The sequence below is a fragment of the Trachurus japonicus genome, chromosome 11 (assembly GCF_045865225.1).
Source record: "Trachurus japonicus isolate A0001 chromosome 11, Traja_1.0".
NCBI classification, from domain to species: domain Eukaryota; kingdom Metazoa; phylum Chordata; class Actinopteri; order Carangiformes; family Carangidae; genus Trachurus; species Trachurus japonicus.
The window spans coordinates 30,327,416-30,353,692 of record NC_140917.1 but is presented as its reverse complement, the minus strand read 5'-3'; the positions used below and the strand labels follow the sequence as shown (position 1 = coordinate 30,353,692).

The 26,277-nt window shown below is 42.9% G+C and overlaps 1 protein-coding gene across 1 annotated transcript in view; it reads left to right on the top strand.

Moving 5' to 3' along the window:
- Nucleotides 1–26,277, top strand: part of thsd7aa (thrombospondin, type I, domain containing 7Aa) — a 118,751-nt gene that overhangs the window by 61,668 nt on the left and 30,806 nt on the right. The window contains exons 7-13 of the mRNA XM_085792287.1: nt 3,896–4,090; nt 6,388–6,628; nt 9,973–10,088; nt 11,124–11,256; nt 11,516–11,619; nt 16,577–16,771; nt 23,755–24,021. Coding sequence (XP_085648413.1) covers nt 3,896–4,090; nt 6,388–6,628; nt 9,973–10,088; nt 11,124–11,256; nt 11,516–11,619; nt 16,577–16,771; nt 23,755–24,021 — 1,251 coding nt within the window. The remainder of the gene's footprint in view (nt 1–3,895; nt 4,091–6,387; nt 6,629–9,972; nt 10,089–11,123; nt 11,257–11,515; nt 11,620–16,576; nt 16,772–23,754; nt 24,022–26,277) is intronic.

Below are 26,277 nucleotides of genomic sequence, written 5' to 3'. Positions count from 1 at the left end.
GAAGCAGATCACACCATGGAGCAACATTGTCTCATCTGCCCTCTCATCCAACCCCTGTAGCCAGAAAGACCTTGCAGAGTTCAACACGCACATAAAGACCTGTGTCAAGAAATGGGAGACAATCATATAACATCACTTTGAGGAAATGAAAAGAAGAAGCAAATGAATTATTTGTTGTCCTCTGTTCGTGATTGACTCAGCATTTGCGTCAAATTTAAGCTGATTGTCAAACACTGTACCTAGGTATTTATAGAGGTCCATCATTTGGACTTCCTCCTCATGGATGAAACTAGCTTTGGGCTCTCCACTGTTTTTATGGAAGTCTATTATTAGCTCCTTTGTTTTTGTTCCATTAAGGTGCAAGTAGATATGATCACACCATTGAATAAATGATGTGAGAGCACTGCCGTGATTAGATTGTGGACCTTGGAGCAGAGAGGGTAGCATGGCAGTGTGTCTGAAAATCTGACTAGGAAACTTGCCTGTTGGGACGACCTGCAGCTGTTTGTGTACATGATGAAATGATGGTGAGAGGACACAGCCTTGAGGGGAACCAGTGTTTGAAATGATAGCTTGGGACAAGAGACCATTTACAAAGACCCGCTGAACTCTATCAGTTAAAACATTTAAGAGCAACAATAAAACGTGATGAGGTAGCGTATAAAAAGTCAGCGTCTCAATCAGGATGTCATCATAGTATGTCACAGGGTCAAGGGCAGGATATTTTCACCAGCTAGCTGACACATCATGTGGATAAAACTTTAGTTGTAATATCATCATGAACACAAAATAACTAACCCTAACCCTTTTTATAACTCCATGAAGATCATAAGCCCTTGACCACAAGGATGACTCATTGAAAGCGGTCGATAAAGCTGAGGGTTGCAGTGCTTTTTATCCCAGTAAACTGCAGCTACTCTGTTTACTCCTGTTGATTTATGGGGTAGTCTTGACAGGACAAATAAAGCAGCAATATTGACATCACATAAACGGGCTCAAGTAACCGATGTAAATGGCTAAATGTTAGCAAAGCGGACTACCAGACATTATTGCCTCCCTCCTCTTGAGTGTGATTGACTCTTCAGCTGGCAGTGCCTTCAACAGCCACCTGGCTACAGGCATTGTGGGCTTAATGACCTGTGCTGACAATCTATTCATGCATGACATTCCGTGTAGGTTGTTGAGTGAACACACTATCACTTACTAATTAAACAACACTCATCCATTTTTTGCTCTTTCTGTGGCAGAGTTGAATAGGAGAGCTGTCAGTTTCTTTATACTACACCTGCATCAACACAGGTTCAATATTATGTAAATAGAAAATGGAATTCCTTCCATCATCTCAATTGCTGGATGAGTTGAGGGTAAAATGATATCACTTCGGCTTCTCAGGTCTTCTCTGCATCATTTCCTCCTTTCCCATGTATGACCATGTGCCCCACTGTTAAATGCTTGGTTTAAGTACTGAAGCAAGAATCAATGAAAAGAGGAATATGTGCATACTGACTATAGGTTTGCAAAGGGGCAGAAAATTTCCAGTAAATTTCCAGAAACTTTCCATGGAAAGTTAAGTTTTTGGAAATATTCCAAATTGGAAACCTTCCATGGGAATTATGGGAATTATTGGGAATTAACTGGAATTTGGGGGTAATTGGTAACTGTATCATGTAAATATTTTTGTTTTGTCATAAGCAGACATCCATGCAAAATAATACAATTAAACAACATGACATTTCAACAGATTTTCAATAGATATTCAAGTGTACTTGCATTAAATCTGGTTGTTTTAGCCAAGATTATGCTACAATATATTTTCCCCATTTATATTTAAGTTCCCTGTTAAGGGCCAACCTTCAATTTTGTAAATTTCGTGTTTTATTCCCATTTATTCCCATATAGTACATTCCCGTTAATTCCCATGCAAAGTTTCCAACTTTGAAAATTCCCGGAATTTTGCAACCCTAATACTGACTCAGGGCTTCAAACTGTGATGCATGCAACCCTTTCTTGGGAGTTTTCCAGTTAAATGATTATTATTGATCAGACTCTATTGGTGCAGGAGCAGACAGGACCATGAAACCTATAGCACACGAGAAGCACACACAGCCTATGACTATGCATATATTAGACACTCAGTAAAATCTTTGAGCTCTGTAGCAAGACTGTGTGTAAGACACTGAGATTACAGACAGAGAAACTCTTAAGTTCTTCAGAGCCCTTGAGGAGCCCCTACTGATCTGTGTTGACCACTTTAGACAAAATCCACAGTGCTTCACTCACCAAAGACTTCATGAAAGCCATCACTCCCACACAGACAGATGAATGATTTCTTCTATTACTCCTGTCAAAGACCCCCGTCACCAACACCACCCCACTCCACTCCCACAGCCGTCAGAGCTTCTCCTGACTGGCCTTTTATTGATTTCATGCTGTTCTTCTAAAGAACATGGCTCTGTTCTTCCCTTGAGTCCTTGGCGTGTCATTAAGTTCGCTTGTTGTCATTCTTCCTCCTCCCCTTTACATTGAGATTTTCACAGATTTGATCCCTGAGTGAAAGGACAGGCTAGAGTGAAAAGGGATGGAAAAGAGTTACCCAGTGCAGAGTAGCTGTTATTGCTTATTGTTTATTCAGTCTTGAGGCTAAGCTAGGCTAACCAGTCCTGAGTTAAAGGGATAGTTCAGCCCCCCCCCCCCCCCGAGAAACACTGGCACATTGCGCTACACCAAGACACAGGCAATACACTGTTGTCAATGAGGGACCATTAACCAGCGTATATTAGCCGCCTATGAGAAGTCTCATCTCAAAATAATAGGAACATTTTTTTTTTATCTGGAACTAACCAACTCACTCAGTACTCGTCGGTACTCCTCCACATAGGCAGGCTCCACGACGTGCTCTATCATTCCACCTCTTCACACCTCTAGTGTACTTAATGGGCATTTGCAGCTCATAAAACCCCACTTCAAAAAAGCTGAACTATCCCTTTAAGATCCATATTAACCAGGGACACACTACATAACCTGGACTGCTGCTTCTCTGCCTCTTTTTGTTGCTTCAGTGTTACAGCAGTTGGCACTTTGTAATGTTCTTAATCATTTTTATCACTGTTATGCGTAATATTATGTGATGTTCAATATGTGTAATTTGTGGTTATGCTTTGTTACAGTATGTGCTCTGCTTGTTATTCATCTGTTTCATTACTATGGATACTGTTACACATTTCAGCACTTGAAAAAGTCACATTTCCCTGTAGGACAACAAAGTGTATTGTCTCATATTTGCAGTGCTGACATGACATTGTGGTGTGAACACAAAATATTTTTTTCCTAGATATTCAACAATGGGTTTTAAGCTTTGTGAAAAGAAGCCTAGTGCATACAAAACAGCTATGTACTGGCAAAAAGTGTAAGTGGAACATTTTCTGATGGCCAATATGAGCAGGTACAAGTCCTGTAAAAGCATCTGTCTATCACAGAATGAACTGTGTGTGGACAATGGGATTGTTTAGTGAAGCTGTTTGTTTCTGACACCGACACTGAATGATATAAAAAGTCAAACAAACAGGACACAGATGTTTGTCACTGGATTGATTAGGTCCAGGCGTCACCTTTGTTCTCTCTGAACAAAACAGTATTATTCTATCATGATTTTTGCTATAGGTATTGCAAATCTACACTGTGTGGCATTGCTACTCTAACACAATATTAGGCAGGTGGTAATGAACCTGAAAATTAATATGGGAAATCTAAGATCTCCTCTGTGCATGTAGGGATCACTAATATCACTATCAGATGACTGGATACTCTGGATCCAAACGGAAACAGTGGTCACATTCATTTTTGCTTTTGTCGTATTTTTCCTACATTGTTAACACTTTTATTCTGCCTCATCCAGGTAAATATGTGGAGAGACAGCTCTGCCGTGATGCCATCCTGCCCATGCCTGCCATCTGCGAGGTGCCTTGCCCAAAAGACTGCGTTCTAAGCCCCTGGACTCCCTGGTCTCTTTGCTCACACACCTGCTCTGGAAAAAACACAGAGGGCAAGCAGACCAGAACCCGCTCGATCCTGGCCTATAACGCAGGAGAGGGTAAGAGCACAAAGAGAACACAGTAGTAAACTTTATGGACATAGGTTGAGTCAGATACATCTTTGAATGACTCATTATATCATAGAATGTTCTTAAAGTCTTAACCCCACAGTTTTTACTGCACGTCTCATTTGCTCCTACATGAGAAATGTTAAAGTGAAATGATTCTGTGTGTTGCTCTACAGCGACTGCAAAGATTGTGGCGTGGGTCACTGTGATGCAGGGTAAGACGTGAAGGAGAGCAAACTGCAGGATCAACATAAGACAGAAAAAAATGTTCAACTCATGTTATCAATCTTTAGTTTTACTTCATGTTGTAAAACGTGAAAAAAAAAATTCCTAAGGATTTTGTATTTTTTTTCTGTTGAAGGTCCTTCATTGCTGTCGTTGGTGCGTCCAGTCTTCGGTATATTCATATTTGCTATTGTAGGGCAGCAAGTGGTTTCTTGCTGATATAGTATGTATAGTAGTCCCCTTACGATTAACATACATAGAATTTAGCAATAGAGATGTAGCTACCTTGATGTACGGTAATTTGTTGTGACAGTCTGCTGGCTCAGCAAAATCCCTGACATATTAGAATAGAAAAAAAACCCCACTAATAAACATGCAGACACAGAAATACATAAATGCACAAATTGATAAATATATGTATTTTTACATGTATCTATTTTTTGTGATGCTATTTCTGTATTTTTAAAATACAGAAATAGCATTTTTATTACAAAAATGTTAAAGTATTGCATTTACATATTTATATATTCATTTCTTTATATTTTCTGTATTTAGTTGTCCTTCATGACAGCAGCGTTTATAGCTGAGTAAATCACTTTTATTCTCAATAAGCAAAAGTGGCATTACTCATTGCAGCCATCATCCAACCATCTTTGGACAGTTCAAATGAAGACAGGTAGATGCTGAGTGGTGTTACAGTGTCTTCATGTCCAACCCACACCGAGGGCTGGATGTTGGTCAGTGTCTTCTGAGGTGCTAATAGCCGACCTTCTTCCTGGGGGGTTATCTTCCCTCATGGCGACAGCAGCTGCTAATGACAAGGTTTCCAGATAAAGTGGGTCACATGGTGCACACATCCCACCTGGGTCTAAGCTGCTAGCTCTGTCTAGACATTCTGCTCCCACTGGTCATTGAATTTCTGTCAATCCTTGCATGTGGAAACCCCCCAGAGAGCCCCTGGCTTTATCTCTTTTGCTGCTTCAGCTTTGTTGCTTTTGAACAAATTATTGGGAAAATCAAATCTTAGGGTCAATCAATACTCGACACCTTACCGTTAACCTAGTTTTCTATCACTATTACTTGACTGACGGAGTGTTCCCTGTACATCTGTTGAGTTGTTGTTGATAGAATTGATTGAATTGACTAAAGCAAAAGTTTGGGCACCCTCAAGCCAATTCCACAGCGTTGCTGTCTTTCAAATGAAAAGCAGTTAACAACCCCAACAGCTAACAGACATGGACACATATGACATGACAATTTCATATGTCATATACATATGACAATTTCCCCAGATGTTAGGACACAAACACTAGAATACAATGAAACAATAGCAGACACTGAGATGTTGCTGAGGATCTCACTGCTTTGGACATATAACAGCTTGCACACACTTTCTGTATCTGCTGAGGTGGTTTCTATTCTTGATTCAGCGTGACTGACTGCATGACATTTGCGTCCTCACTTATTCATCCTTCTATGAATATGATGTTTCATGTCTCCTATACCCGGTAGTTGGTAGACTGCTCTTTTCATCAAACTCTGCCAGGGAACATCACTGGAACTACCTCTGTCCACAATAGTTTCCCTCAAATACGACTGACATGATGAGTAATGAGTACTGATGTTTCTGACATGTAGAGACCAGTTTGCATCATTCTGCATGGTAGAACAGCACACTACACTAAGGTTTTCACTTAACTGCTCCTTGGTTATGGTGTTTTAGATAAGATGGAAATACTTTAGTCTTTCCCTACTTTTTAATTTTACTTAATCTTCAGATTCTATCAGTCAGATGCTTTGAAGAGCCCATGGTCGTCAAGCTCTGCCACAAGATTTGAATAATTAGAGAATGTATCAACTCGATTCTTTCTTACAAGTTCTGAGAGGTCAATTGAGGGCTAATGAGGTTCTGAGTGTTTTACAAGTAGGAGGTGCCCAAACTATTGTGTATGTTAATTTCCAGCAGTTTTCCAATGTGCTCTGTTAATGCTAATTAGAGTTCTTATGGCCTGTGGTACAGATGAAACACTGACACTTGTTTGTTTCCTTCCCCTGTGTCTCAGGTGGAGTTCTCTGTCCCAACATCAGCGCTCTGCAGGAGCTGAGGAACTGCAACGACCATCCCTGCACCGTGTACCACTGGCAGACCAGTCCGTGGGGGCAGTGCATAGAGGACTCCTCCATCCCAGCCACTAACACATCAATGAGCCGAACGCACGGCGAGGATGCCTCCTGCTCGGTGGGGATGCAAACCCGCAAGGTCATCTGTATACGGGTCAACGTGGGCCAGGTTCCTCCCAAAAAGTAAGAATCCCCATAATTCTTCAGACACAGGCTTTAGGTCTGGATGGAAGTGGTCTTCCCTCCGCTCTGCATTGTGAAGCAGGATCTTTATGCTGTAAGGCAAGGCAAGGCAATTTTATTTGTATAGCCCGTTTTTACAAACAGTTTGTCTTGGCATCACAACAACATCCACTGAGGAAAAACTCCATGGAAAACCATTTTAACAGGGAAAAAATTGGAGAAACCTCAGGGTGAGCAACAGAGGAGGGATCCCTCACCCAGGGCGGACAGACGTGCAATAGATGTATACAGACAAGAAAACAGTTTATAACACATAATGTGGGAAATATAAAAATGTTAACAAGAGCTGATGGAGGCAGCTTCTGGTGGTAGGAAAGGCAGGGAGAGCAGGCCAGCTTATTGGTAGGACTGGATGGCAGGCTGGTTCATGGGAAGGGAGGGCAGGCCGGTTTAATAGCAGGGAAAAAGGGGGTAGGGGGGCGATGCATGCGGCGGTTGGTGCAGAGAGATGGAGCTCTGGTGGATCTGTGGAAACACTGAGAGAGTGCAAGACACCAAGTTCAAACTACAAAGTGCAACAGATAATGGAGAGGAGAGGAGAGGAGAGGAGAGGAGAGGGCTCCATGTAACCAGATGTGTCCCCCAGCAGTCTAAGCCTATACATTAGCAGCGTAGCTATAAAATGGTTCAGAGCTACCTGAACGAGCCCTAACTAAAAGCTCTGTCATAGAGGAAGGTCTTAAAGCAGAAGTAAGTGATATATTTGTGTTAATATAAGTCTTAAATAGTTGTATCTTCCGACAGCAATCACTTACATAGAGTGTTTGGACTGAAACACAGGTCTGTCAGTCACTCTGCTCTGCTCTGAGCCGAGGAGAAAACATTTATCGTATCCTACAGTTTTTATCCAATGAGGAGAGAGAACGGCATGCAGGGCTGTGTGTGCAGCCAAGGAACGCCGTGAATGTGGCAACGTAGGGACGAGGACTGTTATGGTGCGTTCAAGGAAACTCGTATTTTTCCGACGTGAAGTGGTACCAGTTCGATCTGGTACGAGTTCACCGGTCGGAAGTTACGAGTGGCTGTTATAGTGACTTTCACCGGTAAAACAGGTCAGAAAAACACGAGTGGGTTGCCTGGAACGCTACAAAGTCGTAAGTTGTGACTTGAAGCTGTAATTTACGATTTCAAAAGCCTGCCTGGAACGCAGCATTAGCGAAAACGACCGGACCACTTACTTCTGCTTTAAGTCTAGACTTTTTTTTTTTTTGCCTTTATTTGATAGTGATGACAGTAGAGATAGACAGGAAATGGGGAGGCAGAGAGAGGGGGAATGACACGCAGGAAAGGTCTGCCCGACGCGGGATTCGAACCAGGGACGCCTGCGGCGAGGACTGTAGCCTCTACATGGGGCGGCCGCTCTACCCACTGCGCCACGCACCGCCCCTTAAGTCTAGACTTAAATGTAGTTAGAGTGTCTGCCTCTCTGACCCATGGAGAGAGCTGGTTCCACAGTAAAGGAGCCATGTGTTAGCTACCTGGCTATTATTGTCCACTATTTTGCTCTCTGCCTTGTAAAAATCAATCTGTATACTTGTTGACCTGATTCTAGCCAACACACCACCGTGAAAGAGTTTTCAGTGGATCCTGATCACACTTGTCCCCTCCCCCCACCAGAATCAACATGTTTTTTGAACGAGGGTGCTTCCTTCTCCTGCTCTCACTTCAGTTAATGTTTCTGTTCCGACTGAGGACACAGATCATGTTATTTTGCTGCAGCTCACTTGCAGGTGCAGCTGTGCACAATGCTTCACATGTAACATATGTGTCTGCAGTGTGTCTGCAGTGTCTGTGCTCTGAAAGACTTCACAGCAGCAAAATGGTCATTCATCTGGATGATGTGTCCCCTGCAGTAGGATTGCTGATTGTTCCCTTTTCCATTAGCAGCCGTTTTTTTGACCGGAGCTTCACGACAATGCTCACGGATGAAAACGGCAAAATATTTAATCGGATGTGCCTTTCATTTAGACAGCGACTGCGTTTTCGGGGCTTGAAAAAGCAAAAAAATGTGAAACCACCAAAAAGTCTGCTCCGATTGCTACAAGCTGTGGAGGGAACGGAGGGCAGCGTTACGATGGCTGGCATACAGCCTGCTGGAAATCAAGAAGAAGAAGAAGAGGAAAAAATTCTGGGTTGTACACAGGCATGCAGACTTGGCACGCTGCCACCTAGGCACGCAGATTTCCACTGGGTTTTGTGCCATGCTGATAACTCCTCAGGTGTTAGCACGATAAACAGAGTCTCAGTCCTACAAGTGAGAGGCAGTTGTTTTTGGTTGTAGACGGTGTTTGCACATGACATGCTGTACTGTTGCTGGCAGAGGTGTAAGCTGATGAGCTGCTGGCCAGCTGTTTGAAGCATCTGAGTCTGCCCCCCCCTAGCCCCCCCTTGGAGGCAAAATGCTAGGAACAAATATTATCTATTTGTTAATTCAACAGAGTGGGGGTATTATTCTGGCAGCACAAGCAGCACTATGCAGGCAAACCCCAGCAGCCCCCGTGCTGTGTATGGAAATGAATCTTGTTTTTTTTATTCCTGTGCTTACCCCTAAGCTTCCAGCTACGTGCTGAGCAGTGAGTCCGCTGCCTTGGGACAGCAGCACTGCGGCCGGGGTGTGAGGACCCCCTCCGGACATGTGGTATTATACTGTAGCACTCTGATGCATGAGCACGGCTGCTAAATCAGAATCAGAATTCTGAGATTAAAGTCCAAAATCATTTGGGGCCCTAATACTCTTCTGTAAAATATTGTAGGAACTAACTGTTCTAAAAATGTTGTTGAACAATGTGTGTCATGATTTGCTTTGAATTTTTATTTAAAGAAGGATTTTATTTGTAATGTGTCAAAAAAAAATGTGCCAAAATTCTTGGGTTGGATCTAAAAAACAGCAATTTGAGCTGATTTTATGGAGGTTCGAAGTTCTTTGCATCTAGATATATCACTGCTGCTGAAAAGACGTTTGAAGAATTTCAGAATAAACAAGTCAAATATCACCTAAAGACATGATGTCGATTACCAATATCATCATCCGTTGGTTCAACTCCACCTCCATGTTTGTCCGTCTTTCAGTGCTTCTTTCTCTCTGTCTTTCCTCCATCTCTCAACCTTCATCTCATTCTTTCATCTCCTCTTCCTTCTTTATAATCTACATCTGTTCCTTTCTTCTTGAATCCTGTGCTGAATCCAGCTCCATGTGACTGCCTCCATCAGCGTCCCTTTCAAATGCAGCCTGCTCTGCTGTGTGTGTGTTTGCATATCTGAGCATGTCAGTGATGTACTTCCAGGTGTCCAGAGAGTCTGCGCCCAGACACCGTCAGGCCCTGCTTACTGCCCTGCAAGAGAGACTGTATTGTTACTCCGTACAGCGACTGGAGCCCCTGCCCGTCAACATGTCAACGAGGTAGATTCATTCCACACAGTGATGCTTCAGTATCACTCAGACCAGTTGCAGTTCTGTCAAGAGTGGATGTTGATAAATGTTAGTGTAAGATTTTATGAGAGGCTGAATACCAAAATCCCAGTCTGAGTTGGGTTGATAAATTGATTTTTAATGGTGTATTATTCAGGAGTTCACCAGGGAAATGTTACATGGTAGTAGCAGCATTCAGGAGCACAGTGAAAAAAACTGTTAAAGATCACAAAGACATTATTTTCTAAAAGGGGAGAAGATTTCTCAGCCATTTAAGAGACATATTCTGCCCGTTTTCCACAAATTAAAATAGTTCCCAGACATGTCTGTGACATGCTTTGGTCAAAATCCCCCAAGGATCAAACATCACAGCTCTTTTCATCCTCTCAAAACAGCCCTGTTCAGAACGGCTGGTTTCAGTGTCTGTCCCTTTAAATGCAAATGAACCACTGTTTGCCCCGCCCTTTCTACTGGTACCAGGCAGGGGTGGGATTATGCAAATTCAAAAACTAATTACGTCATTATTAGACAACTGAGAGAACAGCTCATAAAACCACATGGATTTCAGTCTAGGGAGCCTGGAAATTACAGATCTATTTGTAAATTCTCACATTTTGGGTGCTGGAAGGCAAGACAAACACCTAAATATATGTTAAAGAGCCTTCAAAGAGTGATATTTATAATACAGTATGTGGCAGTAAACAGCTGCAGGAGACCCTGAGTGTCGGCCCATGTGGAACCTAGTCTCCACATACCGTAAACAAGCTAAATGAAGTAGAAGAGCCCCACACACATCAGTCTCTGTGTTAAATGTGTGTGTGGCTGTTGCTATCTTGTGTCATGTTTCCTCAAAAGCTGCTGAGCAAATCCTGGAATCATTCCGGTCCCATGTAGAACTCCTGCACCCGCAGTCATGAGCAGAGGACCCAGCATGGCCAATATAACTGCTGCTTTTCTGTCTTGATATAAATGTTAAATCCTAGGTACAAAATCTAATGCGTTGTGTGTTCTTGTGGCTTTCTTCAGGTGGTAACACTAAGAAGAAGCAGAATCGGAAACGTATTGCTATCCAGTTACCAGCCAACGGGGGGCAGGACTGTCCCGAAGTGCTGAGCCAGGAGAGAGAGTGTGATGCTCCGTCCGTCTGCCAGGGATACAGGTAACTGCTCCCTGTTTACAGCACTATATTGTTATGTTGTGGTTAAAGAACAACTGAGGTTTTCCACAAACAGATTCCAAAATGGCCTCACCTGACAGTTCAATTCAGATAAACAGATAAACAACACAAAATGACATTTTTATTTCTATATTTCTACAAAATAGGCTACCTTTACCTCTAGTGCATGGATTCAAATTTCACCCCTGCTCTTCACTTCAAATGCAGGACACCTCTGATTCTCGTTGCACTTCTTCTTTAGATGGAAAACTCACAAGTGGCGGCGATGCCAGCTTGTTCCGTGGACCGTTCGTCAGGACAGTCCGGGAGCGGAGGAGACGTGTGGACCAGGGTTACAGATCCGAGGTGAGGACAGACACGTTACAGTTTGACCATCGCACGTCCCACATCTCACATCTGCTGGAGTCTCAACACAGAGCATAAAAACAAACGTGATTCACAAAAGTTTTAATAAATCACACAAAATGTAATTGCAGTCATGTTGACACTGAAGGATATTTCTATGAGTTTAAGATAGTACTTTGTGTTTTTGTGGAAAGCGTTTTTTTTCCTTATCTATATACTGTATATCTATAGATAGATAGATATATGTGTTTTCAGATTACATAGCATTTTTTACCATGAATTGTCCGTTTGTTCACACTTATAATATGGAGAGAAATCTGCTCCCTTTGATAAAAAGCTAAAATGGGTTGGAAACACTCTTTCTTGTAATAATTTCATAATCAGTTTGCAGAATCTTGTGATGGGAAAAATTCATCACAGTGAACCTGGAAATACCGAAAATGTAATTTACATAATTGTTTTATGCAACTAGCCTGGTACTACCTTCCCATGCAATAATAATCTGACATTGACCAATATTGGACCTAAAATCTAGAACTGTATGATGCAGTGATAAAATGACATGCAGATATTTTCCTTTTTACAACAAATTGGCGAATCACCCAAATGTCAAATTGAGTGGTTTTAATATCCATAAATTAACATAGATACATCAGCATTCATTTATGTGTCTGTCCTTCACAGCATGGTCAACAGGATCTGTTTTTTATATCTTCAAGAACATGCTCTGTTCTCAGCTGTGTTGCTTAGTGGGAATTAAGCCAATTCATTAGTTATCAGTGCACACACTCCTGGTCTTGGAGACAGAGGCCATTATCTGATTCCTATAATCAGCATCCTGCTCCTCCATTTTGGAAGGTTCTTGTCATTATGTACCATTACCTGTAACAGTACACCCTGAGCTGAGCACAGACAATTCAATAGAGGCCTCTTACCGTTCACCCATTCATTCAATATAGCACGTGAAAGGCCATAGTCATTTACAGCCCTAGTACTTCCCATCAGTGTGTGTGTGTGTTTGAGTGTGTGCAGCTCCTGTGGGTGTAAGGTCAGTTTTAAGCCGTCTACACACAGTGGGTCTCATTCATGAAACGTGAGCAGCACGGATTTGTGTGTAAACCCTGAGCAGCGCAAATTTACGTGGATTTCCGCATTCATCAATCTTTTAGTAGTGCTGATTTTTTCGTAGCTACTCACAAAATCTACACCTGCTCCGGACTGTGTGTAGCGCTTGTGTAAATGTAGGAATGCAAATAAATACTGCTCGTCACTGTTGAAAATTACAATTTTAATCCGTATTACTCTCTCTCATGTTCAAAATACGCCGACGCCTTTGAAACACGTAATTTAAACATGACAAACAATTACAAATATTTGGAGAGAGAGACGTTTCAGGGATCGGACACGCACAAACACGTCAAGGCTCCATCTTATGATGATAATAATCTGATATAAAACTGGAAAAAACTTTTTTGTGTTGCTACAATACGCTCGGTGGACGCACACTTCACCCTGCGCAGCAGCGCAGTCGGCACCGGTTTGGATGGAGCTGTGACAGACGGCTGGTGCTTCTGTAACAATATAACCTGCCTATATAACTTCATGTGTTGATCCAACCATGTTCCTCTGAGGCTGTGAAGAGCCTCCTCCTCCCGTCGCTGCTGTAGCTCTGGAGTTGTGTGTATTTTTATTTTTATTTTTTTTCATGTTTCATATCGAACTATTCTGGCTTTACTTCTTAAACGGTTCTTTAATCAACCAATGATAGGCCTACTTAATTCACTAAATCTGTTTCTTCCCTCCAGCCTTTGACCTGTCCCAGTCACACCACTACTAACAGAAAATAATTACATATTTTTTCTGGACTCCACTTCACCCAAAATGACTTTGATCCGTGATCTCTCTTTTTTTCTCTCTCTCCCTCTTTCCTCGTTTGCGTCATGGCCGCAGGTGAGCAGGATGCACCTACCTCCTAATATGGTGGTCAGGATCTCCTTATATGGCTATTCATGTATGGAGATCTATACTAATTGCTGATCACTGGGGGCGTGTTGTTAGTTTACGATGGGTTGGCATTCATGAAGTTACACACGTGTTTACGATCAAATCTGAGTTTCCCGCACCGTTCATGAATCCGGAGTAGAGTTTTAGTAGAGTGAGCTTTTATGTGCAAATCTACACACAGATTTACTCACGTTTCATGAATGAGACCCAGTGTGTGAGAAGACTGACGCCCAGAGGATGTAAACCACTCTATTACACTGCACATCTCCCTTTGGTCATTTAAAAGCAACTCTCTTAATCTTGTGTGTCAAAAGTGTGTGTGTGTAGAGCGCAGTAATGGATTGTAACAAAGTATATTTACAAGTCTATTCCATGTCTGCTCCACTGTTTGTGATGGAAACACACTTCACTTCTCTGAAGTTATTAAAGGGCTGTTCTTACTGTAAGTTCCCACACCTGCTTTGTACAGTTCTTTGTACTTTAAATAAGCTCAATCAATCAAACTCAGGAGCAGAGCAAACAAAGTAAAACTCACATTGTATTCACTAGCAAGGACCACGCCACAACAATGTGCCATTAGATGATTTAATGGGATGGAATGTTGAGGATGAATGAACGATATTGTACGGAGTGGAAAAGGTGAGGGAAGGTTGATGTCGGCGCTGCTGGTCTGGAAGGATGAACTGGAGACTCAGAGTCGGCGTTCAGTCTCGGGGTTGTTCCATCCGAGCTGGATCCATGCCCCCCAGACGATGCCTTGGAGGAGATCTGAAAGGGAATGTGCTGGTTAAGAAGAGAGGGATGGAGGAAGGGAGGGATAAGATGGAGGGATGAGAGTGAGGATGATCCGGGAGGAGGCTGTAGCCAGGAGGTGCTTAGACAAGGGGAAGAAGGGAGGGTGGGTCAAGATGTCTTGTGAATGTCTGAAGGTATGAACCAGATCAGTATCAGAACGAGTAGGGGAGAGTGGGAAGATGAGCCACTTTTCATATTCAGGATCACTACATCAAGACAATGATAGTATTGTTGCTAACTAGCATATAGGGTGTTGTGCATCCCTACAAACAAACAGAATGAGTGTAAACATAACTGTCTTGTGGCTCAAATTACCCCGTGTATGGGGTAAGTTCAAGTTGAGCATAGGAGCAGGGTAAGTTCCTCCATTTCCTCCATACTCCAGCTGTCCAGGTTGCAGGTGAACAGCTGGGTCCTCCTGCTGAGACACCAACTCACTGAGCTTTGGGGATTTTTTGCGATCACATCACATCCTGGGAAGAATCCCTCATCTTTCTCTTTAGGCGCGTTTCCACTGCAGGAACTTTGGGGTAATTTTATGGGGCCAGCCCCGTTGGTGCGTCTTTCCACTGCAGGAACCTCCCCCACAGGGCCATTTACAGGAACTTTTACGGGGGCCAACGGAGTACCTACTCCAGGGTAGGTACTCCGTTCGGCCCTGAAAAGCTCCTGGGTGGGGCTCGAGGTTAACCCGGCACTGATTGGCTAAAGCTAGAGCAGGCTGTGACGCTACCAGAAAGCACCAAAACAACCGGCATTTTTAAAAGGGGGAGCAGAAGGGGAGCATCAGCCTAGCAGACACCACTGTAAACAACAAGAAAACAGCAGGAAGATGTAACAAATGGACCGACGGTGAGGTGCAGACATTGATTGCAGTCTACAGCATCGAGGAGATTCAGAGGGGGTTTGAGTCATCGCGGCGAAATGAAAATATCAGCGCACTTCGACACACTGGGGATCCATCACGCCACAAAACAACGCCGTGAAAAGTAAAAAAAAAACAAAAAAACAAACTCAAGCAGGATTACAATCAGCCGCCATGTGCACAAACACACAAACCAGAAACGCGCCTACCGCCTCAGCTCTTTCCATCCTTCTTCTCCGTTGTTGTTATGATTTTTGTTTGTGACCTGCCTGGGTGACGTCACGGTCAAAACTGTCGCCCAGCGATTAAGCGGTGATCGAAACTCATGACGTCACCGCGGGGTCCGACTCTGCAGTGGAAACACGGCCACTGAGAGGGCCGAGTGAGAGGACGGTTCCTGTAGAAGTTCCTACCCCCTCCCTTTACCAGGAACTCCTGCAGTGGAAACACGGCTTTTGAAAGTAAAGCCTGGCTAACCATGAACAGCTTTTCCTGTTCTCTGGAACATACTTTTTGTACTAATCATAAACATCCAGAATCTTGATTTAATAGTTAGGACATATACAGACAAAATACACTCATTAACTGTATTTGGGCAGGTGGCTCAACTTACCCCTGACTCGAGCTACGGTATATTGACTTTGTTAGTCCCCACAGCTAAAATAGTGAACTTTCATGCTAGGTTCATTGCCTTGTGTTGTAGCTCATGGATACCACAATAGATGTATAAAACAAATTTATAATTATCTCTTTTGGTCTAAACACAATTCTCATTAAACTTATGATCGACTGAATTCACTTTCTAGAGTGAAAAATGTGAAAAACACTTTACCCATGTGGTTCTGAACCTTCACAGACTCCATGAAATGAAGCCTTCCTCTTATGGTCACATGCTCAATTTTTCTTACCACCCTCCCCTACAGTGTGCAGACTCCATGATTGTTTACTTCCACTTATCCCGCCCTGCTTTGCCCCGCCCCAGACGTTTCTGACCAATGATAGAACATCAACATTCAACATACATGTGGCTTTGTTTACAAATTCTGGTCCTTATGCAGAAAGTGCAGTTTGAAAGTGACCCGCACCAGACAAACACATTGCATTTGGTCCAGACCAATGCAGGTGAACTAACGGACCTTCCCGGTGTGAAAACATCTTTTATTTCCAAATGAACCGTTCTCAACAACACCTGGGGTAAAACTGAAGCTGCAGCATCAGATCCAACAATCTGTTATGGACACTGATGATTTTCATGTTCTAATCACACAAAACGCATCCTTGTCTTCCCTCTAGCCGTCTCGTGCCGCAAGCAGGACGGCGGGCAGGCAGACATCGAAGCCTGTTTCCAGTCTGCTGGCTCCATGCCGCCGCTCATCCAGCACTGCCAGCAGCCCTGCCAGGAAGACTGTCAACTCAGCAGCTGGTCCAAGTTCTCCTCCTGCACGGCCGACTGTGTGGGCGTCAGGACCCGCAAGAGGGTGCTACTGGGTGAGTGACAGTCTGTGACTTCAACATGCGCTCTGGATTATATCAGGAAGATCAGTGTCAAGGTTATTATAGTTTTAACATTTTAATTAGTTTTTATTTTTATTTAGTTTTTCAGTTCGCTTTTTTATTTCAGTTTAGTTTTAGTTAGTTCAACAAGTGTTGAAGCAGCTTTAGTGTAGTTTTTATTTTGAGGAATTGACTAGTTTTTATTTAGTTTTGATTTAGTCTTAGTTTTAGTTTTTCAGGTTTTAGGAGAAAGCCTCTGTCAGACCTCTGAAGATGAACTTTTTCCCTTTTAGTTGCATCCATCCCATAATGTTCCCATCAGTCCTCATCAGGTTCCATTCACTCTTATCTACCTGTGGGTCGTACCCCAAGTCGTCCCATATTGAGCTGTGGCGCTTTCTTCCTGCAGCTTTAGACCTCTCTAAGAAAACTACAACTAAGCTGATGTTAACTGACTCTACTTTAGTTTTAGTTTTACGTTGTTCATTGTCGTTTTTATTTAGTTCTCGTTTTTTTATTTCAGTTTACTGAATTATTTTTTCACTGCTAATCTTAGTTTTAGTCTTAGTTTTAGTGAATTATAATAACCATGATTCAGTGAATGTGAAAAAACATTTAACTTTTACTATGTATAAAGGAGACCGAAGGCTGTGGACAACACTGTTCTTTTTAGGGTCCGGGCAGCGCAGCTGCCAGGACACTATTGTATTCCTAGGAATTCTTCTTCTTCTTCTTTCTTTCTTCTTCCAAGGAAGTCATACTTCCCATGGGCGAAAACTCACCAAACTTTGCACAAAGGTTCAGTCCCATGCCAGATTCACTCAACTCCAAGGACATGTGCCCCCCCTCCTAGGGGGGGCACAATAAGCGTTTAAATTTAAAAACTTTAAAAATTCCTACCAAACCAACGGTAGATGCTACAGTGTTGAAACTTCACCACAATGTAGCCTCAATACTGCTGAAACTTTTGTCCACTTAAACTTATTACAAATTATGAAGTCCATCACTCTGTTTTTTTCAATAACTGTAAAACTTTTAAAATGTATCTCCTCCCACAATTTTTGCTCAATTGACACCAAACTTGCTACAGAGCATCTCCAGACCGTCCTCCACAAAACTTGTTTCTCGGATTTTTGATTAAGCAAAAACTGAGCCTACAGTGCATGAAAACGTTTGACTGTAAACAGTACTGTAAACATATACCATCAAATTCTTGCTAAATACATTTTCAAACTTCCTGAAAAAAAATGACAATATTCTGGAGTCATGGTTGATGAAGTTTGGCAAATATCTGAATTTTAATTCAAAAACTGAATTTTCTAGAACATTTTGAATTCTGCTCTCATGGGAACAACTGCAGCCAATGTGAGTGTGGAATTTTTAAACATCATATTTTCTCTTATGAAGCAAAACACTTATCATTAAAAACAAATCACCAACATTTCCATGCTGTCAAGATGCAATTTATGTATTATCAGATTTTTGTTTAGATGACTGAATTATTGACATTTTGACCATTTCATCACAACAGCTGCCCGGGCACTGGCTCACCTGAGTGGATAAATGAGGCTACACAGCAGGTCTCACTACCAGCCAATTAGCTCAGCGAGTTAGGAGCTGGTTCTTGCTGTTAGAGATTGTGAGTTCGAGACCCAGCAAGGGTGATGATGACAATGACAGATCAAAATGTCACATGTCCTCAAGCTAATTTGCTGTCTAAATGCAATTTATGTATTAACAGATTTTTGTTTAGATAACAGAAATCTGCGTTCACAACTGCTGCCCGGACACTGACTCCCTGAGTCTATTTGAGAAGACACACACCATGTTTCACTTCCAGATAATTAGCTCACTGAGTTAAGCGCTGGTTCTTGGTGTCAGAGGTTGTGAGTTCGAGACCCAGCCAGGGTGATGATGATGACAGATCAAAATGTCAAATGTCCTCAACACAAAACACAAGACAATTGTCCTAATGGTGGCATCACAGCAAGCTTCTAAATTTAAAAATCCAAATAGCTTGGACTGGACCATGTGCGAAGGCTCCTAACATCTTAGACCAGGGGTCTCAAACTCAAATGAGCTGGGGGCCACTGCTGGCACTGCCATCTCAGTGGGGGGCCACTTGTTCGAGACAAGTATTAAAAAAATCACAAATATTTCAGAAAACGGGGTTTATTTTCAAATATTATATGATAATATTACAAAACTATTAAATTCACAGTAAGTGCAAATGTTTTTGGCCTCATTCTTAAATAACTTATCAAAGCCTTTCATGAACTGACAGCACTTATGTTCATATTGTCTTCATATTAAATAACAACACAAAAAAGAACTCTAGCTTTGCACATTTTAACAGTTAGTGCAATTTTTACCTTCAATAACCAATTTTAACATTTCACTCAACAGACAAATCACTTCTGAGTCCATTTGCGCTTTATTTCTTGCCAGATACCTGGCAGCGCTTCAGTTCACATAGCTGAGCTGTATTTACTCTGATGGACGTTGCAGTTGAAACTCTGAGTACAGCCTCAAGATGAGCATCTGTAAGCCTTGTCCTGTACTTGCTTTTATTAAAGTTCATTGTAGAGAACAGCTTCTCACACACATATGTGCTCCCAAAAAGGCACATAACACGACTGAAAACTCTGGACAGCTCTGGGAATAAAGGAGGCAGCTCTCTGAGGAACTCACCAGTCTTGTCTGCTTTTCCCTGTGCCTCTCTGAATTTCGTTTTCAGTTCACTGCTGCACTGTAAGTCAATGAGTTCAGTTTGCAACTTGCTGGGGACACTCTCCACATCAGCTGAGAAGGGGTCTGCAAACAGCTGGAAAGTGTCACAGTGAGCCTTGAAATCAGCAAATCGCTCATCAAACTCTTGCTGCAGGTTTTCAATAGCAGAGACATATTGATCACCACTGAATACTGTTCCCTCTTCTGCCAAAGATCTGCATGCAGCAAAATGACAGAGGTTTTTTGCAGACAGTTGAGTTTTCCACAGTCTCAGCTTTGTGCAGAAGGCCTTCACACTCTCATAGGCTGTTGTGATGAGCTGACCAGGACCCTGCAGCTTTAAGTTCAGGATGTTTAGTTGTTGTGTTACATCCACAAGGAATGCCAAATCCATTATCCATTTTGGATCATCTAGTTCAGGAACATCCAGTCTGCCATCTTCCATGAATATTTTTACTTCAGCTCTTAGCTCAAAAAATCTCTTCAGCACGTTCCCCCTGCTGAGCCACCGCACCTCAGTAAAATACAGTACATCACCATACGAGGCTTCGATTTCTTCCAAAAAGGCACGGAACTGGCGGTGTTGCAATCCTCTGGACCTGATGTAATTCACACATTTCACGACGACAGACATGACATGTTCAAATTTCAAGCATTTGCTGCACAGCGCGTGCTGATGTATAATGCAATGCAGCGCGATCGCTGGGTCAGATTTTTCCTCCGCTAACTTTCTCTGAACCAGCGCAACCAGTCCATTTTTTTTGCCGGTCATGGACGGCGCACCGTCGGTTGTAATGCCCACCAGCCTGTTCCACGGCAGACCAAGCCGCTCCATCGCGTCACACAGTTGCTGAAATATATCTTTCGCTTTAGTGTGGCCGTGCATCGGACACACACTGAGCAACTCTTCTGTCACCTCAAACCTGTCATCCACACCTCTGATGAATATTGCAAGCTGAGCATTGTCCGTTGCGTCAGTACTTTCATCAAGTGCCACTGAGAATGCAGTGAAACTTTTTGCTTTGTCACGTAACTGTTCATAGATATTATCAGAAAGTCCATTAATCCGCTCCGCCACAGTGTTTGCCGACAGCGACATGTTGTTAAACAGGCTTTTTCTTTTCGGGACACAGAATATCAACAACTCGTAGCATGCAGTCCTTCAGAAACTGGCCCTCGGTGAAAGGCTTTCCCGCCTTGGCGATCAATTCACTGACCACGTAACTTGCCTGGACAGCAGCATCGCTTTCCTTAGCACAGGGGTCTCAAACTCAAATGAGCTGGGGGCCACTGCTGGCACTGCCATCTCAGTGGGGGGCCACTTGTTCGAGACAAGTATTAAAAAAATCACAAATATTTCAGAAAACGGGGTTTATTTTCAAATATTATATGATAATATTACAAAACTATTAAATTCACAGTAAGTGCAAATGTTTTTGGCCTCATTCTTAAATAACTTATCAAAGCCTTTCATGAACTGACAGCACTTATGTTCATATTGTCTTCATATTAAATAACAACACAAAAAAGAACTCTAGCTTTGCACATTTTAACAGTTAGTGCAATTTTTACCTTCAATAACCAATTTTAACATTTCACTCAACAGACAAATCACTTCTGAGTCCATTTGCGCTTTATTTCTTGCCAGATACCTGGCAGCGCTTCAGTTCACATAGCTGAGCTGTATTTACTCTGATGGACGTTGCAGTTGAAACTCTGAGTACAGCCTCAAGATGAGCATCTGTAAGCCTTGTCCTGTACTTGCTTTTATTAAAGTTCATTGTAGAGAACAGCTTCTCACACACACATATGTGCTCCCAAAAAGGCACATAACACGACTGAAAACTCTGGACAGCTCTGGGAATAAAGGAGGCAGCTCTCTGAGGAACTCACCAGTCTTGTCTGCTTTTCCCTGTGCCTCTCTGAATTTCGTTTTCAGTTCACTGCTGCACTGTAAGTCAATGAGTTCAGTTTGCAACTTGCTGGGGACACTCTCCACATCAGCTGAGAAGGGGTCTGCAAACAGCTGGAAAGTGTCACAGTGAGCCTTGAAATCAGCAAATCGCTCATCAAACTCTTGCTGCAGGTTTTCAATAGCAGAGACATATTGATCACCACTGAATACTGTTCCCTCTTCTGCCAAAGATCTGCATGCAGCAAAATGACAGAGGTTTTTTGCAGACAGTTGAGTTTTCCACAGTCTCAGCTTTGTGCAGAAGGCCTTCACACTCTCATAGGCTGTTGTGATGAGCTGACCAGGACCCTGCAGCTTTAAGTTCAGGATGTTTAGTTGTTGTGTTACATCCACAAGGAATGCCAAATCCATTATCCATTTTGGATCATCTAGTTCAGGAACATCCAGTCTGCCATCTTCCATGAATATTTTTACTTCAGCTCTTAGCTCAAAAAATCTCTTCAGCACGTTCCCCCTGCTGAGCCACCGCACCTCAGTAAAATACAGTACATCACCATACGAGGCTTCGATTTCTTCCAAAAAGGCACGGAACTGGCGGTGTTGCAATCCTCTGGACCTGATGTAATTCACACATTTCACGACGACAGACATGACATGTTCAAATTTCAAGCATTTGCTGCACAGCGCGTGGCGTGCTGATGTATAATGCAATGCAGCGCGATCGCTGGGTCAGATTTTTCCTCCGCTAACTTTCTCTGAACCAGCGCAACCAGTCCATTTTTTTTGCCGGTCATGGACGGCGCACCGTCGGTTGTAATGCCCACCAGCCTGTTCCACGGCAGACCAAGCCGCTCCATCGCGTCACACAGTTGCTGAAATATATCTTTCGCTTTAGTGTGGCCGTGCATCGGACACACACTGAGCAACTCTTCTGTCACCTCAAACCTGTCATCCACACCTCTGATGAATATTGCAAGCTGAGCATTGTCCGTTGCGTCAGTACTTTCATCAAGTGCCACTGAGAATGCAGTGAAACTTTTTGCTTTGTCACGTAACTGTTCATAGATATTATCAGAAAGTCCATTAATCCGCTCCGCCACAGTGTTTGCCGACAGCGACATGTTGTTAAACAGGCTTTTCTTTTCGGGACACAGAATATCAACAACTCGTAGCATGCAGTCCTTCAGAAACTGGCCCTCGGTGAAAGGCTTTCCCGCCTTGGCGATCAATTCACTGACCACGTAACTTGCCTGGACAGCAGCATCGCTTTCCTTAGCAGCTTTGTGGAAAACTTCTTGCTGGGATAACAGTCCTCTTTGAAGCTGCTCGGCTCGCCTTTTTCCTGTCATCTCCGCTGTATTTCTCATACTGCTCTCCGTGTTTAGTCGCGTAATGTCGCTTGAGATTATATTCCTTATGAACGGCAAGTTTCTCTTTACATATCAGACAGATGGCATTTCCACCGAACTCAACAAAAAAATACTGTAATGTCCATCTTTCTTGGAATTGTCTGTGTTCGTCATCCACTTTTCTCTTACGTTTGGAGAGCGACATCTTCTGCTTCTTCTTCTCCTACTATTTACCTTTTCTTCTTCTGCGCTTCTCTTTCATGTCGCCAGCACTTCCCGTGAAATCATTTTGGCCGGGGTCTATTTATTTATTTATTATTAGGTTTTTTTTATTTAAATTGCACACAAAATTATTCTTGTAATTGTGGAAAACAAATAAATAAAAATAAACCTGATGGGCTAAATTGTATTTAACTTTTTACGTCAAGATTTTTTTTTTTTTTTTTTTTTTTTTTTGACAATTAAATTTACTTTTCACGTCAAGATGCGGGCCGGATGTAGGGGGGCCGCGGGCCGGAAGTGGCCCGCGGGCCGGGAGTTTGAGACCCCTGTCTTAGACTCATAGTAGATGTTTGACAAATACATATCATTATTTTACCTCAAAAACGGATTTTTCTTTTTCTGCCCACATGACACTGAATGGCTTACTCAATTTGTGAAGCCACTGTTGAACTGCCACTTGTCAACTAGCTGCGATTAGTGCGATAGACACTGGTCTTTGGTTCCCGAGGTTGTAGGTTCAATCCTCAACTGATGCAAATTGGAAATTATAAGGACAACTGTCTTGTCTTCCTATTCTCCTGTTTGTTGCTCAGAATTGCCTAAATTTGCCCAAAAGTTGCCCGGACCCGACCCATCGCTGCGCAGCAGCTATAATCTGTGTTTAAATTCCCAAACTGCTGAAGTCAAACAAGTCTGTCAATGTGTTAACACCTTGTTCAACAAGTAATCTTGATGCTTACTGGTACTTCTTTTTTTTTCAGGCAAAAGCAAAAAGCGCGAGCAGTGTAAAAACCACCAGATGTATCCACTGAGTGAGACTCAGTACTGCCCATGTAACAAATACAATGCACAGCCTGTGGGCAACTGGTCAGACTGCATCCTTCCTGAAGGCAGCCGCATGGAGGGTCAGCTGGGCATGAAGGTCCAGGGGGACATCAAGGAGTGTGGTCAGGGCTACCGTTACCAGGCCATGGTGTGCTACGACCAGGACAACCGCGTAGTGGAGACGTCTCGCTGCAACAGCCACGGTGAGTCTAACATTCTGACTGTCTCATTTACACACATGTACTGTGCAACACAAACGGTGACTTCATCAGGATTAAGAGAATCTTCACTAATATAAACCAGCCTCAGCTGCTCTGGTTGATTTGTTGTTGCGTCTCAGTGGCTGCTCCTGCAGAGCTTATAAAGATTTTATTTTCCCTTTTGCTCTGTATCAAATAATTTAGGAGCTCATTGATTGACTAACCCTACAGTTTCCATTATTTAAAGGATATGAACGGTAAATTCAGAGCTTACCAGAACACTTAAGTTTGTTGATGGGGGTGATTACTAATTAATGAAAAACATACTTTTGAATGAAATAATCGATTTTCGTGAATAGATAACAGGAGAAGTTACACAGTGTCCCTTTAAAAACATTTAAAAGCTCTACTGTCATCTGTCCTGTCACCATGCTTTACAACCAGTTTCTTAGATAACAACATAGTTATAATAAGTTCATCAGGTTTCACGTTGGTCACATTGGTTCAAATAAAAATATTTATTGAAACAACTACTAAAATGAAATGAGAAAACATTAATCTAACCTTATCTACAAACATTTTGTACAAGTGTGTGTGTGTGTGTGTGTGTGTGTGTGTGGCAAATCAGACAAAGCCAAGCTGGCTGGTTGTAGACGGTCCTTTTGTCTTCAAACAAAGGCTGAATCAAAGATGGGCTGTAGGAGCAGGCTGTGGGATGTGAGGGAGGATAACAGAGGAGTGTTCATTTATCAGGAGTTATCTGACTACAAACAGACACAACACCAGAGCTCAAGTTATAGAGTGAATTAAATCAATACATACACCCACGAAGCTGGAAGGCCCTTTACCAAGCTGTGCTACATACGCTAAACTAGACCTAGTTACATTACCAAGTCTACAGGGTAAGACAGACAGATGTCTGTTTACAGGCCGGCCGGCAGTCATGCCTGTGCATGAGATAATCTGATGCTCCCATGACTCGCTCTCTTCTCTCTGACCTGCAGCCTGGATCTGCCCCTCCTCTCTGGGTCCGGCAACCCCCCCCCCCCCCCCCCTCCTCCTGCATCACTCTCATCTAAACCTGTCATACTGTCAGCTGGCTCTCCTGCTCCGCTGTCACCTACAGACTGCAGCTGGAGCTCTCTGCTCTCTGACACAGCTACCAGCCTCACCTGTTTCAGGAGAACGGGTTGTGGCTGGTTCATATACAAGCTAATGGAAGTTCAAATCAGAGCTGGCCAGTTAGGTAACTGGTAAACATTGATGGCTGCGCTATTTATTACCTTCTATTGACCTTACTGTCTGGCAGGTCCAGACAGGTTCATCACCTTTTTTCTTTTTTTAAAGCCCCAGTATGTAACTTATTTGGCTTTTTATTAGCATAAATCAAATATTGCTTTCATAAATACGTATTTCACTGAAGTCGAATCACACCCGCATACAAGCTTTCTCATACCTTAGAATGAGTTGTTACAAGTCGTTACAAATATATAAGTGGGCGACACACCGAACCGAGGCTGCTATGTTGCATCGCCATTTTTTACGTTCAGTGGCAGCGTGACCGTAGGTAACCATGGAAACTCACCGGAGCTGCTCAGGTGCAGTCAGGCAGACGGCCGTCGGCAAACCAACCGGATGTAATTTTACTGGACGAGAGAAAGACGGTAAAACGTGGGTCAGATAAACAATACGACATCACAACATATTGTCACGCCTGTATTGTTTTGCCTCGTGCTGGCGGACCACTTGTTTACATAGACGCTTGTTTATCCTGTTACATGCAGCGTCTGTTGTCTGTCTGACGTCTTCCCGATTTCACGTGAATGCAATATCAAGAATACGTTCCGATATGCAGCCGCACCGCTAGATGGGGGGAATTCCTACACATTATACCTTAGGCACTTAGGCTGTGTGGCTTCAGTTTCCTTGCTCTTCACAGAGTTAGTTAGTTGACTCTCTCTCTGTTCTGTGGCTCCTGTGCTGATGAACCCAGCTGGCAGACCTCAGCTTGCACCTGCAGCTGCTTGATCTTAAGTGCTTTGGTAGAATCTTGTATAAGGAGAGAGGACAAAGCCCCTTCTCCTTTTTCTATGGCCTGACATCAAGGGTGCTGGGTCAGCTTTACACCTACAGTACTGTAGGTGTGAATAGGTGACAGACGCTGGGAGACTGAGTTCAATGGCTCCTCTTTGTCTGTGGAACAAAGAAGCCGTTTGCTCCTCAGTTTTAAATGGGCTGAGGTCCAACAATCGTAATTAA